At 38.9% G+C, this 14095-nt stretch overlaps 1 protein-coding gene across 7 annotated transcripts in view; it reads right to left on the bottom strand.

The window, feature by feature from the left end:
* Positions 1 to 14095, bottom strand: part of PROM1 (prominin 1) — a 239284-nt gene that overhangs the window by 5230 nt on the left and 219959 nt on the right. For 4 of the 7 annotated variants that reach the window (XR_012250681.1, XR_012250684.1, XR_012250683.1 and 1 more), the window contains 2 exons: positions 10783 to 10881; positions 8180 to 8216 (listed from right to left, as the gene is read on the bottom strand). Coding sequence is in view for 3 of the 7 variants with exons in the window: in XM_073647207.1 (XP_073503308.1) it covers positions 8198 to 8216 (19 nt within the window). In the remaining 4 variants the exon portion in view is untranslated. The remainder of the gene's footprint in view (positions 1 to 8179; positions 8217 to 10782; positions 10882 to 14095) is intronic. The other 3 variants (XM_073647207.1, XM_073647219.1, XM_073647237.1) reach the window with 1 other exon arrangement.

Genomic DNA, 14095 nt, shown 5'->3' with positions numbered 1-14095 from the left:
GGAGACAAGGTTCCCATTTTGAAAATCCAATAATTTTCACGTGTAATGAGACGATTTAGTCTATCAGGGTGTGTATCAACTATATGATCAATGATAGTTAGTTTTAGGTTATTAGGATTTTTTTGATGTTCTTTTAAGAAATGATTAGAAACACTATGTAGGGGAAAGCCGTTTCTAATATTTTGGCGATGTTTATTTAATCTGGAGTGCATTTCCTGGATAGTGCGGCCAATGTATTGCAGGCCGCAGGTGCACTGGAGCAGATAGATCACATATGAGGACTGACATGTAAGTCTAAAGCGAATGGGATATATCTCTCCAGTGACCGCAGAGACGAATGTTTTGGCTCCGTTATCAATGGATTGACAGCATAAGCATTTAGGGACATTACATTTATAACATCCATTATTGCTAATAGGAACTGAATGGTTCGGTCTTCTACCAATTGTTGTATTGCTAGGGGCTATATAGTTTCCTAGATTTTAACTCCTCCGATATATGACATGAGGAAATTCCGGTAAATGACCAGTTAATATTGGATCATTACTTAAAATGAACCAGTATTTTTTTAATAAACTGGATAACACTTGCGTAGGTTTACCATAGGTAGTAATCAGATTTAAACTGAAATCGCTGTATGGCTCTTGGCTGGTATTCTTGGATTTGTTGATACACAGGTTCTGTGATAGGGATCTAGTTTTGGAGAAAGCATCCTCTAATAATTTCCGGGGGTATCCCTTAGCTCTAAAACGTTTTTGTAAAACCTTAGATTCCAGAAAAAAATCCGAATCATGTGTACAATTTTTTCTGACACGCCAATATTGACCGTATGGAATATTTCTAATCCAGCTGGGTAGATGGCCACTGTCAAATTCAAGATAGCTATTTACATCCACTTCCTTAAAGTGGGTAGATGTGGATATTTTACCCGAATTGTCTATATTTATCTGAAGGTCAAGATATTGAATATTACTCTCAGATATGGTAGAGGTAAAGGAAAGACCCCAGTCGTTAGAATTTAATTCATCAATAAATTTGGCAGCCTCCACAGTATTTCCCCTCCATATAATAAACAGATCGTCTATAAAGCGGCGGTACATAACGATGGATTTATCGGCGCCGAGGGATTGCGCGATGTGGATAGACTCGAATGCCCCCATATATAGATTTGCATAACTGGGGGCAAACCTCGTCCCCATCGCGCAGCCCCTCAGCTGCCGATACATCACCCCCTCAAAAGAAAATACATTGTTCTCAAGAATGAAAGTTATACCCCTCAATAAAAAGTTTTTTTGAGGATCTTGTAAGTTAGGGTCCTCATCTAGGAATTTTTTAATTGCCTGTAAACCCAATACATGTGTGATATTGGAATAAAGAGAGCTTATATCGAGTGTAATAAGAAGACAGCCTGGAAGAGGGGGTAATTCTCTCAATAGTCTAATTAAATGTGTGGAATCCTTTAAATGAGAATCTAGGGATAAAACGTACTTCTGTAAAAAAAGATCAATATAGTGGGATAAGTTGGATGTGATAGAATTAATACCAGAAATAATAGGACGTCCAGGGGGATTAAATTTATCTTTATGAATTTTGGGTAAAAAATAAAAATAAGGGACTTTGAATTTTTTAATGTCTAAAAAGGATTTTTCTTTTTTATTGAGGAAGCCAGCTGTAGAGGCCCCTGCTACAAGTCCTTTGTACTCCAAAAAAATGGTTACAGATGGGTCTGCTTCTAATTTCAAGTAGTAGTTTGAGTCGTCTAAGATTCTGAGGCCCTCCTTGATGTACCAGCCTCTGTTCATTATCACAGTCCCCCCTCCCTTATCTGCTCTCTTTATAATTATTTCTTTATTATCCTGAAGGGTTTTTAATGCACATTTCTCCTGGTAGCTCAAGTTATTCACTTTTTTAGAAATTGGGGGGAATGTCCTAAGGTCCCTCAAAATTAATTGTTGGAAAGTTTCAAGGTGTGAACCTTTGTGATGTAATGGATAAAAATTATTTTTCCCCTTCACATTTACATGAGTGAAAGGGTCCAGTAATGGGGGGCCTGGTATATTAGATTCTTGAATGGAGGGGGATACTGTTGAGCATGAACTAATAGGATGTGATTTTCTCTTATCTTCCAATAGAAAATGTCTTTTTAGTGTCAATTTCCTTATAAATTCATTTAAATCACAGAACAAAGTGAAATTATTAAATGGGACAGCTGGACAGAAAGATAATCCTCGACCTAACAAGGATCGTTCAGCTTCAGATAGCACATAGCTAGAAATATTAAAAATACCCCCACAACCGATAGGGGTTTCTATCTGCAGGGAATTTGTATTCTGGTTCATTGGCAAGATTTCATTTTCTTTATATTTGGATTGTGTCTCAATTTCGGCATTTGGACTATTTTTGTTATTGAGGCCTCGGGTTTTTCCACTCCCTCTACATCCCCTAAATTTCTTTTTCGTTTTGGACAACGTCCGGGGACCACGTGAAAAAAATGTGTAATTTTCGTTTTATTAGTTTGAGATGCAACTGCATTCTGTGTTTGAGGATTTATCAAGATACTATTTTCATTCAAAATCGGAGATAATTCCAAGGATGTCATTCTGTTTATAGGGGGTTTTATGTGGTTTATACCATTTGTTTTATCAGAAGGTCTCCCTTGATTAAAAATATTCAGTGTATCCGCTATCGGGATCTGACCAGATGACTCCCCAGCAATAGGAATCTGTATTGCACTAGAAAGCTCTGAGATATTAGATCCACTATGGGATATCTCCTGTGTGTTAATATGTAATGTGAAGTTCAGTTCATCAATATCTGCTACTTGTGTGGAAATAGTAGACGGATTAGCAATAAATTCTACATCTGCTGCTTGTGTGGATAAAATAGGTGGATCAGTAATCAGTATGGAGGGAGGAGTAATTTCCATACACATTCCCTCTATTATAAGGTCATTATTTTTATGACCTCAAATCACACCTCCAGGCTGTGTAAGGGCTATTTGACCAAGAAGGAGAGTGATGGGGTGCTACGCCAGATGACCTGGCCTCCACAGTCACCAGACCTGAACCCAATCGAGATGGTTTGGGGTGAGCTGGACCGCAGAGTGAAGGAAAAAGGGCCAACAAGCGCTAAGCATCTCTGGGAACTCCTTCAAGATTGTTGGAAGACCATTTCCGGTGACTACCTCTTGAAGCTCATCAAGAGAGTGCCAAGAGTGTGCAAAGCAGTCATCAAAGCAAAAGGTGGCTACTTTGAAGAACCTAGAATATAAGACATATTTTCAGTTGTTTCACACTTTTTTGTTAAGTATATAATTCCACATGTGTTAATTCATAGTTTTGATGCCTTCAGTGTGAATGTACAATTTTCAAAGTCATGAAAATACAGAAAAATCTTTAAATGAGAAGGTGTGTCCAAACTTTGTATATACACATACAGTGGGTACGGAAAGTATTCAGACCCCTTTAAATTTTTCACTCTTTGTTTCATTGCAGCCATTTAGTAAGTTCTAAAAAGTTCCTTTTTTCTCATTAAAGTACACTCTGCACCCCATCTTGACTGAAAAACAGAAATTTTTGCAAATTTATTAAAAAAGAAAAACTGAAATATCACATGGTCATAAGTATTCAGACCATTTGCTCAGACACTCATATTTAAGTCACATGCTGTCTATTTCCTTGTGATCCTCCTTGAGATGGTTCTACTCCTTCATTGGAGTCCAGCTATGTTTAATTAAACTGATAGGACTTGATTTGGAAAGGTACACACCTGTCTATATAAGACCTCACAGCTCACAGTGCATGTCAGACCAAATGAGTATCATGAGCTCAAAGGAACTGCCCAAGGAGCTCAGAGACAGAATTGTGGCAAGGCACAGATCTGGCCAAAGTTACAAAAGAATTTCTGCATTACTCAAGGTTCCTAAGAGCACTGTGGCCTCCATAATCCTTAAATGGAAGAAGTTTGGGACCACCAGAAGTCTTCCTAGTCCGGGCTTCCAGCCAAACTGAGCAATCGTGGGATAAGAGCCTTGGTGAGAGAGGTAAAGAAGAACCCCAAGATCACTGTGGCTGAGCTCCAGAGATGCAGTAGGAAGATGGGAGAAAGTTTTTGGTGATAATTATAAGCGGTGTGTGTGGAGAAAAACAGGCACTGCTCATCACCTGCCTAATACATCCCAACAGTGAAACATGGTGGTGGCAGCATCATGCTATAGGGATGTTTTTTAGCTGCAGGGACAGGACAACTGGTTGCAATTGAAGGAAACATGAATGCGGCCAAGTACAGAGATATCCTGGATGAAAACCTCTTCCAGAGTGCTCTGGATCTCAGACTTGGCCGAAGGTTCACCTTTCAACAAGAAAATGACCCTAAACACACAGCTAAAATAACAAAGGAGTGGCTTCAGAACAACTCTGTGACCATTCTTGACTGACCAAGCCAGAGGCCTGATCTAAACCCAATTGAGCATCTCTGGAGAGACCTGAAAATGGCTGTCCACCAACGTTCACCATCCAACCTGACTGAACTGGAGAGAATATGCAAGGAAGAATGGCAGAGGATCCCCAAATCCAAGTGTGAAAAACTTGTTGCATCATTACCAAGAAGACTCATGGCTGTACTAGCTCAAAATGGTGCTTCTACTCAATACTGAGCAAAGGGTCTGAATACTTATGACCATATGATATTTCAGTTTTTCTTTTTTAATAAATTTGCAAAAATTTCTACATTTCAGTTTTTTTTTCAGTCAAGATGGGGTGCAGAGTGTACATTAATGAGAAAAAAATGAACTTTTTAGAATTTACCAAATGGCTGCAATGAAACAAAGAGTGAAAAATTTAAAAGGATTTGAATACTTTCCGTACCCACTGTAAATATATATATATATATAGTTTGACATAGACACATTTTCCTGTGTATGACATAACCATTGACAAAGGTATACGCCCAGATTGATTCAACCCAGCCAGTATTATGTGTCAGATTACACTCATCTACTTACTGGAGAAAACCGGGGAGAGCTATTTATTAGTCTCCAGTAACACCAAGACACCAAGAGAGGATAAACTTTTTTAACAAATGCGCCAAACGCACTCATAGGGTGCTCTACTGTGGTATTGAACAGGGTATTCCGCCAAATAAATACTTCAGAATGGAAGACGCACCTCCTCAAACATCTCGGTCCATTGGACCAATCACAGCGAGGCTGATCGTAACGTCACCACAATCCATCACGTGACCGCCGAGATCATGTGTATAAGGTGCGCTCGGCTGTCATGTGACGTGCGTGTCATTAAGGACACCTCCCACTGTGCCATTGAGGCCCAAATCACCTGACAGCAGAATGGCAGGACCACAAAAGGACACACGTCATGGGTCAGGTCACCGCCGATTAATCCAGTCGCAGTAGGGAGAATCAAAGCATTGTCAGTTCTCATTCTCAATTAGGCACAGATCGTGGGGGGGTAAGATGATGTAAAGAGAATCTAGAGGAGTTTTCAAATACCAGTCGGATTAAGCAATGGATTCAATCAATAAAATAAGGGAAAACGTGAAGGGGGTGTCTCTATGGTTATGGAGGTTGGACCACAAGGAGGAACTAAGGGGAGTGGTCTACAACTGACTTACTATGAATAGTACCTGTTTTGTGTTATGTACACCTCTTGTTTGGCTTGATAAAAGCCCTGAGTGGCTGAAACATCGCATGTCAGTGATTTTTTTGTGTGTACACTGGCTTGGATTCTTGGATTGTTTGCAGATTTTGCAACCTAGTGGACGGTTTACCAAGCCTGCATGGGTCACGAAGTGGTGCACAGGATATACCCCTTACAAATGTGGAAGGAGATGCTCAGGGGGGCTGAATACAAAAGCATGCCACAATTTTCAGATTTATAGTTTTAAAATATTTAGAAAACCTTATATCATTTCCTTTACACTTCACAAATATTTACTACTTCACAGGGTATGAATACATTTTAAAGGCACTGTACATACTGTCAGGATTCCCCTCTATTATCTGCTCAAGCGATCATCATGTGACTGCAAGTGTGTGAGTTACATACTTGTGGAGGCCACATGCCGATTAGCAACTTTTCCGGCTTTTCTCAATGTTCTACCGCACAGTCAGGATTTAGCAATCTGCAGTCATATAGAAATGTACAGTTGTGCTCAAAAGTTTACATACCCCGGCAGAATTTTTCCTTTCTTGGCCTTGTTTCAAAAAATATGAATGATAACAAAAAACTTTTTCTCCACTCATGATTATTAGTAAGATTATTGTCAAACTACTGTGTTTTCTCTTTTTAAATCTTAATGACAACCAAAAACATCCAAATGACCCTGATTAAAAGTTCACATACCCTGCTGATTGGGGCCTGATAACATGCACAGAATTTGACACAAATGGGTTTGAAAGGCTACTAAAGGTAACATCCCCACCTGTGACCTGTTTGCTTGTAATCCGTGTGTGTGTATAAAAGCTGAGTGAGTTTCTGGGATCCAGACAGACTCTTGCATCTTTCATCCAGCCACTGACGTTTCTGGATTGTGAGTCATGGAGGAAGCAAAAGGATTGTCAACGGATCTATGGGAAAAGGTAGTTGAACTGTATAACACAGGAAAGGGATACAAAAAAATATCCAAGGAATTGATAATGCCAGTCAGCAGCGTTCAAACTGTGATTAACAAATGGAAAATCAGGGGCTCTGTAAAAACCAAACCATGGTCAGGTAGACTAAGAAAAATTTCAACCACAACTGCCAGGAAATTTGTTCGGGATGCAAAGAAAAACCTACAGATAACATCATCTGAAATTCAGGACTCTCTGAAAACTAGCGTGGCTGTTTCAAGATGCACAATAAGGAGGCACTTGAAGAAAACTGGGCTGCATGGTCGAGTCGCCAGAAGAAAGCTATTACTGCGCAAATGCCACAAAGTATCTCGCCTACAATACACCAAACAGCACAGAGACAAGCCTCAAAACTTCTGGAACAAGGTAATTTGGAGTGATGAGACCAAAATTTAACTTTTTGGCCACAACCATAAACGTTACATTTGGAGAGAGGTCAACAAGGCCTATGATGAAAGGAACACCATTCCTACAGTAAAGCACGGAGGTGGATCGCTGATATTTTGGGGAAGTGTGAGCTACAAAGGCACAAGAAACTTGGTAAAAGTTGAAGGAAAGATGAATGTAGCACATTATTAGCAAATACTGGAGGCAAATTTGCACTCATCAGCCCGGAAGCTGCGCATGGGACATACTTGGACGTTCCAGCATGACAAAGATCCAAAACACAAGGCTAAGTCGACCTGTCATTGAAGGTTCTGGAGTGGCCATCTCAATCTCCTGACCTCAATATCATTGAGCCACTACAGGGAGATCTCAAGCGCGCAGTTCATGATAGACAGCCCAGGAATTTACAGGAACTGGAGGCTTTTTGCCAAGAATAATGGGCAGCTTTACCATCTGAGAAAATAAAGAACCTCATCCACAACTACCACAAAAGACTTCAAGCTGTCATTGATGTTAGAGGGGGCAATACACGGTATTAAGAATTGGGGTATGTGAACTTTTGATCAGGGTCATTTGGATGTTTTTGGTTGTCAATAAGATTTAAAAAGAGCAACAGTAGTTTGACAATAAATGGCTTCACCCAACCAATAACCATGAGTGGAGAAAACGTTTTTTTGTTATCATTCATATTCTCTGAAACAAGGTCAAGAAAGGAAAAATGATGCCGGGGTATGTAAACTTTTGAGCACAACCATATGTTCTGGCCAAAGAAAAACCTTAAAACCTGTTGCTACCTTTTGGATAATTTCATTATATTCTTGTTAATTCTTTATCAATCTGGATGATGAATTTACAATTATTCTCAATATTTTAGAAATTTCAGAAAAGAGGCCCAAGGCGATATGTGTAGGGGCTTTCCATTGTCATCTGGTAGTTTTCTTGGAATGTTCCTCTCCGGTGATTTTATCAGTCTTTCTATGAAATTTACCCATGTACTGTATGTTTTCTATGTTTCTGACTTGCAACAGTTTTTTTGCAGCTTTTCATCCTCATGTCTATACTCCATTTATTAACTCACACTCATATCTTTAGATGTGTTATTTATGCTGAAGCGTAACCTGTATTATCCGGACATTTGGTCAGTTCTTAATTGACTTTACTTACCATAATCTCCATTGTTTTCTACCACTGTTCCATAGCACTGAAATGAACAAAGGAAGATATAATTTAATGTGTTTTTTTTCTTTTACGTATTTCTAATTTTTACAGAAATTCTTACAGAATATTTACGCAGAAATCCTGCCGTAGTCTAATTCTAAGCTGCTTCTCCAAGACCTTAAAATAACTCTCCACTTAATCGAAATCTATGTTGAGCTGTTCTATGTAGTCAGTGAGCATAAAGTTGGTTGCACAGGATTAGGGGTGGTTCAGACCAGTGTATTATATGGATGTGTGTGGTCCGTGAAACGATCGAACAGCGCACTGACTAATGTAATTCAATTGTGAAAGAGGAGCAAAATCAACTCATCTGTCTGGGTGCATCACAAAATACTCCAGTAATAACAACAGTGCAAACAAACATTTTCTTAAAAGAATTGCTTTATTGATCCAGTAGTCTAAAAGGCACAAAAAATGGTTGAACACAACAGCAAAAAATTAAAAAGGCAGAAAGGAAATATCCAATGCGCTCCCAGGCAACATGTTTCTGACCTACATGCTTGACAAAGGACCATGTAGATCTGAAACATGTTGCCTGTGGGCTCAGCGGATATTTCTTTTCTGCCTTTTTTTTTACATTTTTTGCTGTTGTGTTCAACCATTTTTTGTGCCTTTTATACTACTTGATCAATAAAGCAATTCTTTTAAGAAGATATGAGTGACGGCTATTGTTTGGACTGTTGAATGTTACTCAATTGCGTTCTTCAGATAACAGTTTTCTCACGTGGACCGAGTGTCTGTGTGAAAATAAAATCACGGCATGCACTATTCTCTTCCGTATTTTGTATGAGACTCACCTATTCGGCTGATACCATATGGATCATCTGTATAACATCAGATTTTTACAGATAGATTGCAATTAATAACCTAGGAAACTGTATTTGATCTTGTATATTTTAAACTGTTGATGCAGAAATACGGATGCCACACGGATGTAAAAAACAGACACATGGATGGAATATGGATGAAAATCCCAAAAACGTTGACTAATTTTCATACGCTTGTCTGAACCCGGCCTTGATATGACAAAATCGTGAACGAATAGGCACTTTTCTCATATTTTCCCAACCTACGTTCCAACTTTGGTATCAGTTGGGTAAAAGTACGATTTTTCTAAATGAAGCCGTCTAGTGCCAGCATCAAAGTTTTGGTGCAAAACATTTTCGAAAGGTATAAAACCTCTACTTTGAATTTCTTTTCTTTAATTTCTAACTTTTTCAGAGAAGTATGCATTTCGTATGACATTAATTCTCTTTTTTGAATTTATGAATATTTAGTCCTTTAATTTAATTAATGATTTCCAATAAAACTTTATAAACTAAAAAAACATGATAACATTCATGTATATAATTTTTAATTAAAAACATTACAATTAACCTTTAAACTACAATTTCACTTATCTAATCTTGATGTATTCACTACCAAATACCTTTTAAACCATATTTCAGCTACATAAACAATCATTTAATTATACCATGACCCCTGAATTCACAGACAATGTCAGTAGCCTTTAAGATGCGACATAAAACAAAACAATAAATAGCTTAGACATGACAAAGCCCAAAACAGACAAATCAGCTGATTTCACCAGAACTAAAAGTCAATTATCCAATTAGAAGTCATTAAAATGTCTATTTTTTTTATAAAGATAGCATTGACACAAATATTGAAAAGATGACATTTATCCCAAGCACACCATTATTTTTAAAGAACATAACTATTCTCAACACTTACAGTTCAGTAATGTAGAATGGGCAATTAAAACAAATCTTGGGAACGGCCATGGGAATTATGCATGTTCCCTGCAAGGCCCATTTCCATTTTACCTATGTGAGAAGGTTTATTCTGGGTAATTTATTTCTTTGGGTTAAAATTGTTGCAGGATTTTCTTACACATTTGCCCAGGTGTAGGGAATAATCCATAACAAAGAAATTAGCATTCTTACCCCTTGAATTCCCCACCACTCAAGTACTGCAATTTCAGTGGTCTCCGCCACTACTGGCGGTTGTAATTTCCCATACATCATTCATTTGACCACTGCAGCCAATCACTGGCTTCAGTGGTGACTTTTAATGTATGACACTTGACTACTGAGGTCAGTGATTGCGTGCAACGCTCAAATTACTGACATGGGAAGTCATCATGTCCGGTGTTGACAGAGATCACAGGTGTAGCTGCACTACAATGACGGGGATCTTTAGGGTAAGTAATGCTTGTTTCTAAATTTTTAACTTATTCCCTACTACAGGACTGTTAAAAAAATCCTAGAAAACTTAGGGGAATTGTAGAGTGGGCATTCGGGGCTTCCATTCTTGTCAATCAGTGAGGTTCTGAGCGGTGGGGCCCCCAGAATTCAGGCATTTTCTTGTGGATGTCTACGTATGACTTTTATTGTTGAGAATAATTATGTGGATTGTTGCAGAAGCACCAGTGTTAGAAAGCTGGGAAGAAACCAAGTAATAGAAATGTACAGAACTTAGTAACGGATAGAGGCAAAAACTTGAGCCATGATGGACAAGAGTCAAGCTACAGAGAACAGATATGATACCTCGACAATCTCATACAACTGGATAGGATTCATCAATCATCTTGACGTGGTGGGGCAGAAGCTCGAGGGAATCTACTCACAGTGTCAAATGAAGATAGGCTATTCAAGTAGAAAATTCAAGGAACGTAGTATGAAAAAAATTAAAGTGTCACCAGGTGTAAGCCAGCATTTATTTAGGAACATTCAACATCGTTTTATGCTGCAAAATTAAAATCATGCAGTTTTATATTATACACAAAAGCTGGCAAAGGCTGTTCGCAAAGCATCAAGACCATATAGAAGTAGCTCAAGGCACATGTAAAGGGGTTGTCTGGTTTAGAAAACCCATTACCAAATAAGCTATTAGTATTCTCAGTTAATGGAAGGGGTCTTCTTTGCTTTGGAGCATATTTTTATGTTTGTAGACCCTTAAATTCCGTGCAGATCGGTGGCTGTCCAGGACCTGAGACACCACCGATCACTCAAAAGATTGCTCAGAAGTGCCAAGCTCAGGAGGCAGAAGCACTCAGATCCTGCCGGAAAACATGCACTGAGCAGAGTACGGACCCATAAAGTTTCTGTTGTGCTTGTACTCCACTCTGTGCGCTCAGGTAAAACCGTGTATTTCTGACTCATAAGCTGCCTACTTCTGAGCAGTCTTTTCAGTGATTGGTGGGGGTCTCATAACTTGGACCCCCACCGAGCTGCAGCAAATCTGAAAGCCTACAAAGTATTCAAATATGTTCCAAAGTTAAGTAACACTTTAAGATATCTCATTTACTATCCACAGATGAGAGAAGCTCTTGGCTGGAGGACTTGGTACATAGGACAGAAATTGAATTTATTGACCACAGTGTAATGCTTATTTTCTCCTGTGGTAGCGCTGTAGAGGAATTCAACAGATTATCATAAAGTAATTAAGAAATTTGTTAATTTATTTTTTCAGCATAACAACTTGCAACAATTGATATGTTTTTCCAACAAATTGCAGGAAAAGGAAAAACATATGATCTTATTTCTAATATAATTCAGACAAGTAAAGAGTCAAGCAAACTAATGGACAATAGTTATTTAGATGCTCATGCTTCATTTATCTATAGCCAACAACAGCCATGCACTAAGTAATAAGACCTTCTTAAAAACAAAACAGAATAGTAGATCAGCCCAACTCACAGCACTTTTACATGACAACTGCACAGTTCCTATTTTCAACATTTGCAATTTGCTTAAACATGCAAATATCATTGTGACTCTGTTCACATTGCGTTTAAACTCTATGTTCAGTGCATGTACAGGGAAATCACAATAGATATGCAATGAACATAAAGCACCAATATACAAAACTATGTGCCATACAGTTGCATAGGTTACCACACTGAAAAAAAACAACCCAAACACTTCTTTATTTGGGTGGTGTCCAATTGTATTGTAAAGCACAACAAAAATAAGTATAGAAAACAAGTAGAAAAAGATGTGCAGGCAAGTAACTTAATTAGAAAAAAACTGCTTTATTAATAAACATATGGGTTTCGCTGGATTTTCCCTGATTTTCGTCTGATGTACTTTGGTTTATTTTCTTTTCACTACTTGGTGATATATGTCTACATGTTTACCTTGAGGTTTTTTGGTCTTCATCGCTCTTCTTAAATCACCCTAATTGGTAGGCTTACCATGCAAGTCCAATTACATTTATTGAATTGGACCTTGTCTATTGTTCCATATAAACCATTGTGCATGTATATGTATATGTATATATATATATATATATATATATATATATATATATATATATACATACATATACATACACACATATATATATATATATATATATATATATATATATATATATACACACAGTACAGACCAAAAGTTTGGACACACCTTCTCACAAAGGCATCAAAACTGTGAATTAACACATGTGGAATTATATAATTAACAAAAAAGTGTGAAACAACTGAAAATATGTCTTATATTCTAGGTTCTTCAAAGTAGCCACCTTTTGCTTTGATGACTGCTTTGCACACTCTTGGCATTCTCTTGATGAGCTTCAAGAGGTAGTCACCGGAAATGGTCTTCCAACAATCTTGAAGGAGTTCCCAGAGATGCTTAGCACTTGTTGGCCCCTTTGCCTTCACTCTGCGGTCCAGCTCACCCCAAACCATCTCGATTGGGTTCAGGTCTGGTGACTGTGGAGGCCAGGTCATCTGGCGTAGCACCCCATCACTCCCCTTCTTGGTCAAATAGCCCTTACACAGCCTGGAGGTGTGTTTGAGGTCATTGTCCTGTTGAAAACTAAATGATGGTCCAACTAAACGCAAACCGGATGGAATAGCATGCCGCTGCAAGATGCTGTGGTAGACATGCTGGTTCAGTATGCCTTCAATTTTGAATAAATCCCCAACAGTTTCACCAGAAAATCACCCCCACACCATCACACCTCCTCCTCCATGCTTCACGGTGGGAACCAGGCATGTAGAGTCCATCCGTTCACCTTTTCTGCGTCGCACAGAGACACGGTGGTTGGAACCAAAGATCTCAAATTTGGACTCATCAGACCAAAGCACAGATTTCCACTGGTCTAATGTCCATTCCTTGTGTTCTTTAGCCCAAACAAGTCTCTTCTGCTTGTTGCCTGTCCTTAGCAGTGGTTTCCTAGCAGCTATTTTACCATGAAGGCCTGCTGCACAAAGTCTCCTCTTAACAGTTGTTGTAGAGATGTGTCTGCTGCTAGAACTCTGTGTGGCATTGACCTGGTCTCTAATCTGAGCTGCTGTTAACCTGCTATTTCTGAGGCTGGTGACTCGGATAAACTTATCCTCAGAAGCAGAGGTGACTCTTGGTCTTCCTTTCCTGGGGTGGTCCTCATGTGAGCCAGTTTCTTTGTAGCGCTTGATGGTTTTTGCAACTGCACTTGGGGACACTTTCAAAGTTTTCCCAATTTTTCGGACTGACTGACCTTCATTTCTTAAAGTAATGATGGCCACTCGTTTTTCTTTACTTAGCTCCTTTTTTCTTGCCATAATACAAATTCTAACAGTCTATTCAGTAGGACTATTGTCACGGGTGTGTTGCCACGAAGATCATCACGAGTACACAGCCTGACTTCTCGCAGCTGACTTGTTGGTGCTTTGTGTTTCTCGGCAGTGAGGGAGTTAATTCTCTCTCTCTCTCTGGGCTAGTTGAGGTCCAGCCTCGCCCAGCTGCAATCAATACTTCTGTAGTGAGACTCCTTCATATACCTGCTGGTCTGTTTGGGAGGTGTCGGTGAAAGCATTTCATTCAGACTGACAGAGCCGATCGTGGTGTTTGGAGTTGCTGAGATAAGTGTATT

The sequence above is a fragment of the Phyllobates terribilis genome, unplaced genomic scaffold (assembly GCF_046119375.1).
Source record: "Phyllobates terribilis strain yellow unplaced genomic scaffold, ASM4611937v1 Scaffold_1__5_contigs__length_1240528914, whole genome shotgun sequence".
In the NCBI taxonomy this organism is placed as follows: Eukaryota; Metazoa; Chordata; class Amphibia; order Anura; family Dendrobatidae; genus Phyllobates; species Phyllobates terribilis.
This window is presented reverse-complemented; position numbering and strand designations above follow the sequence as displayed.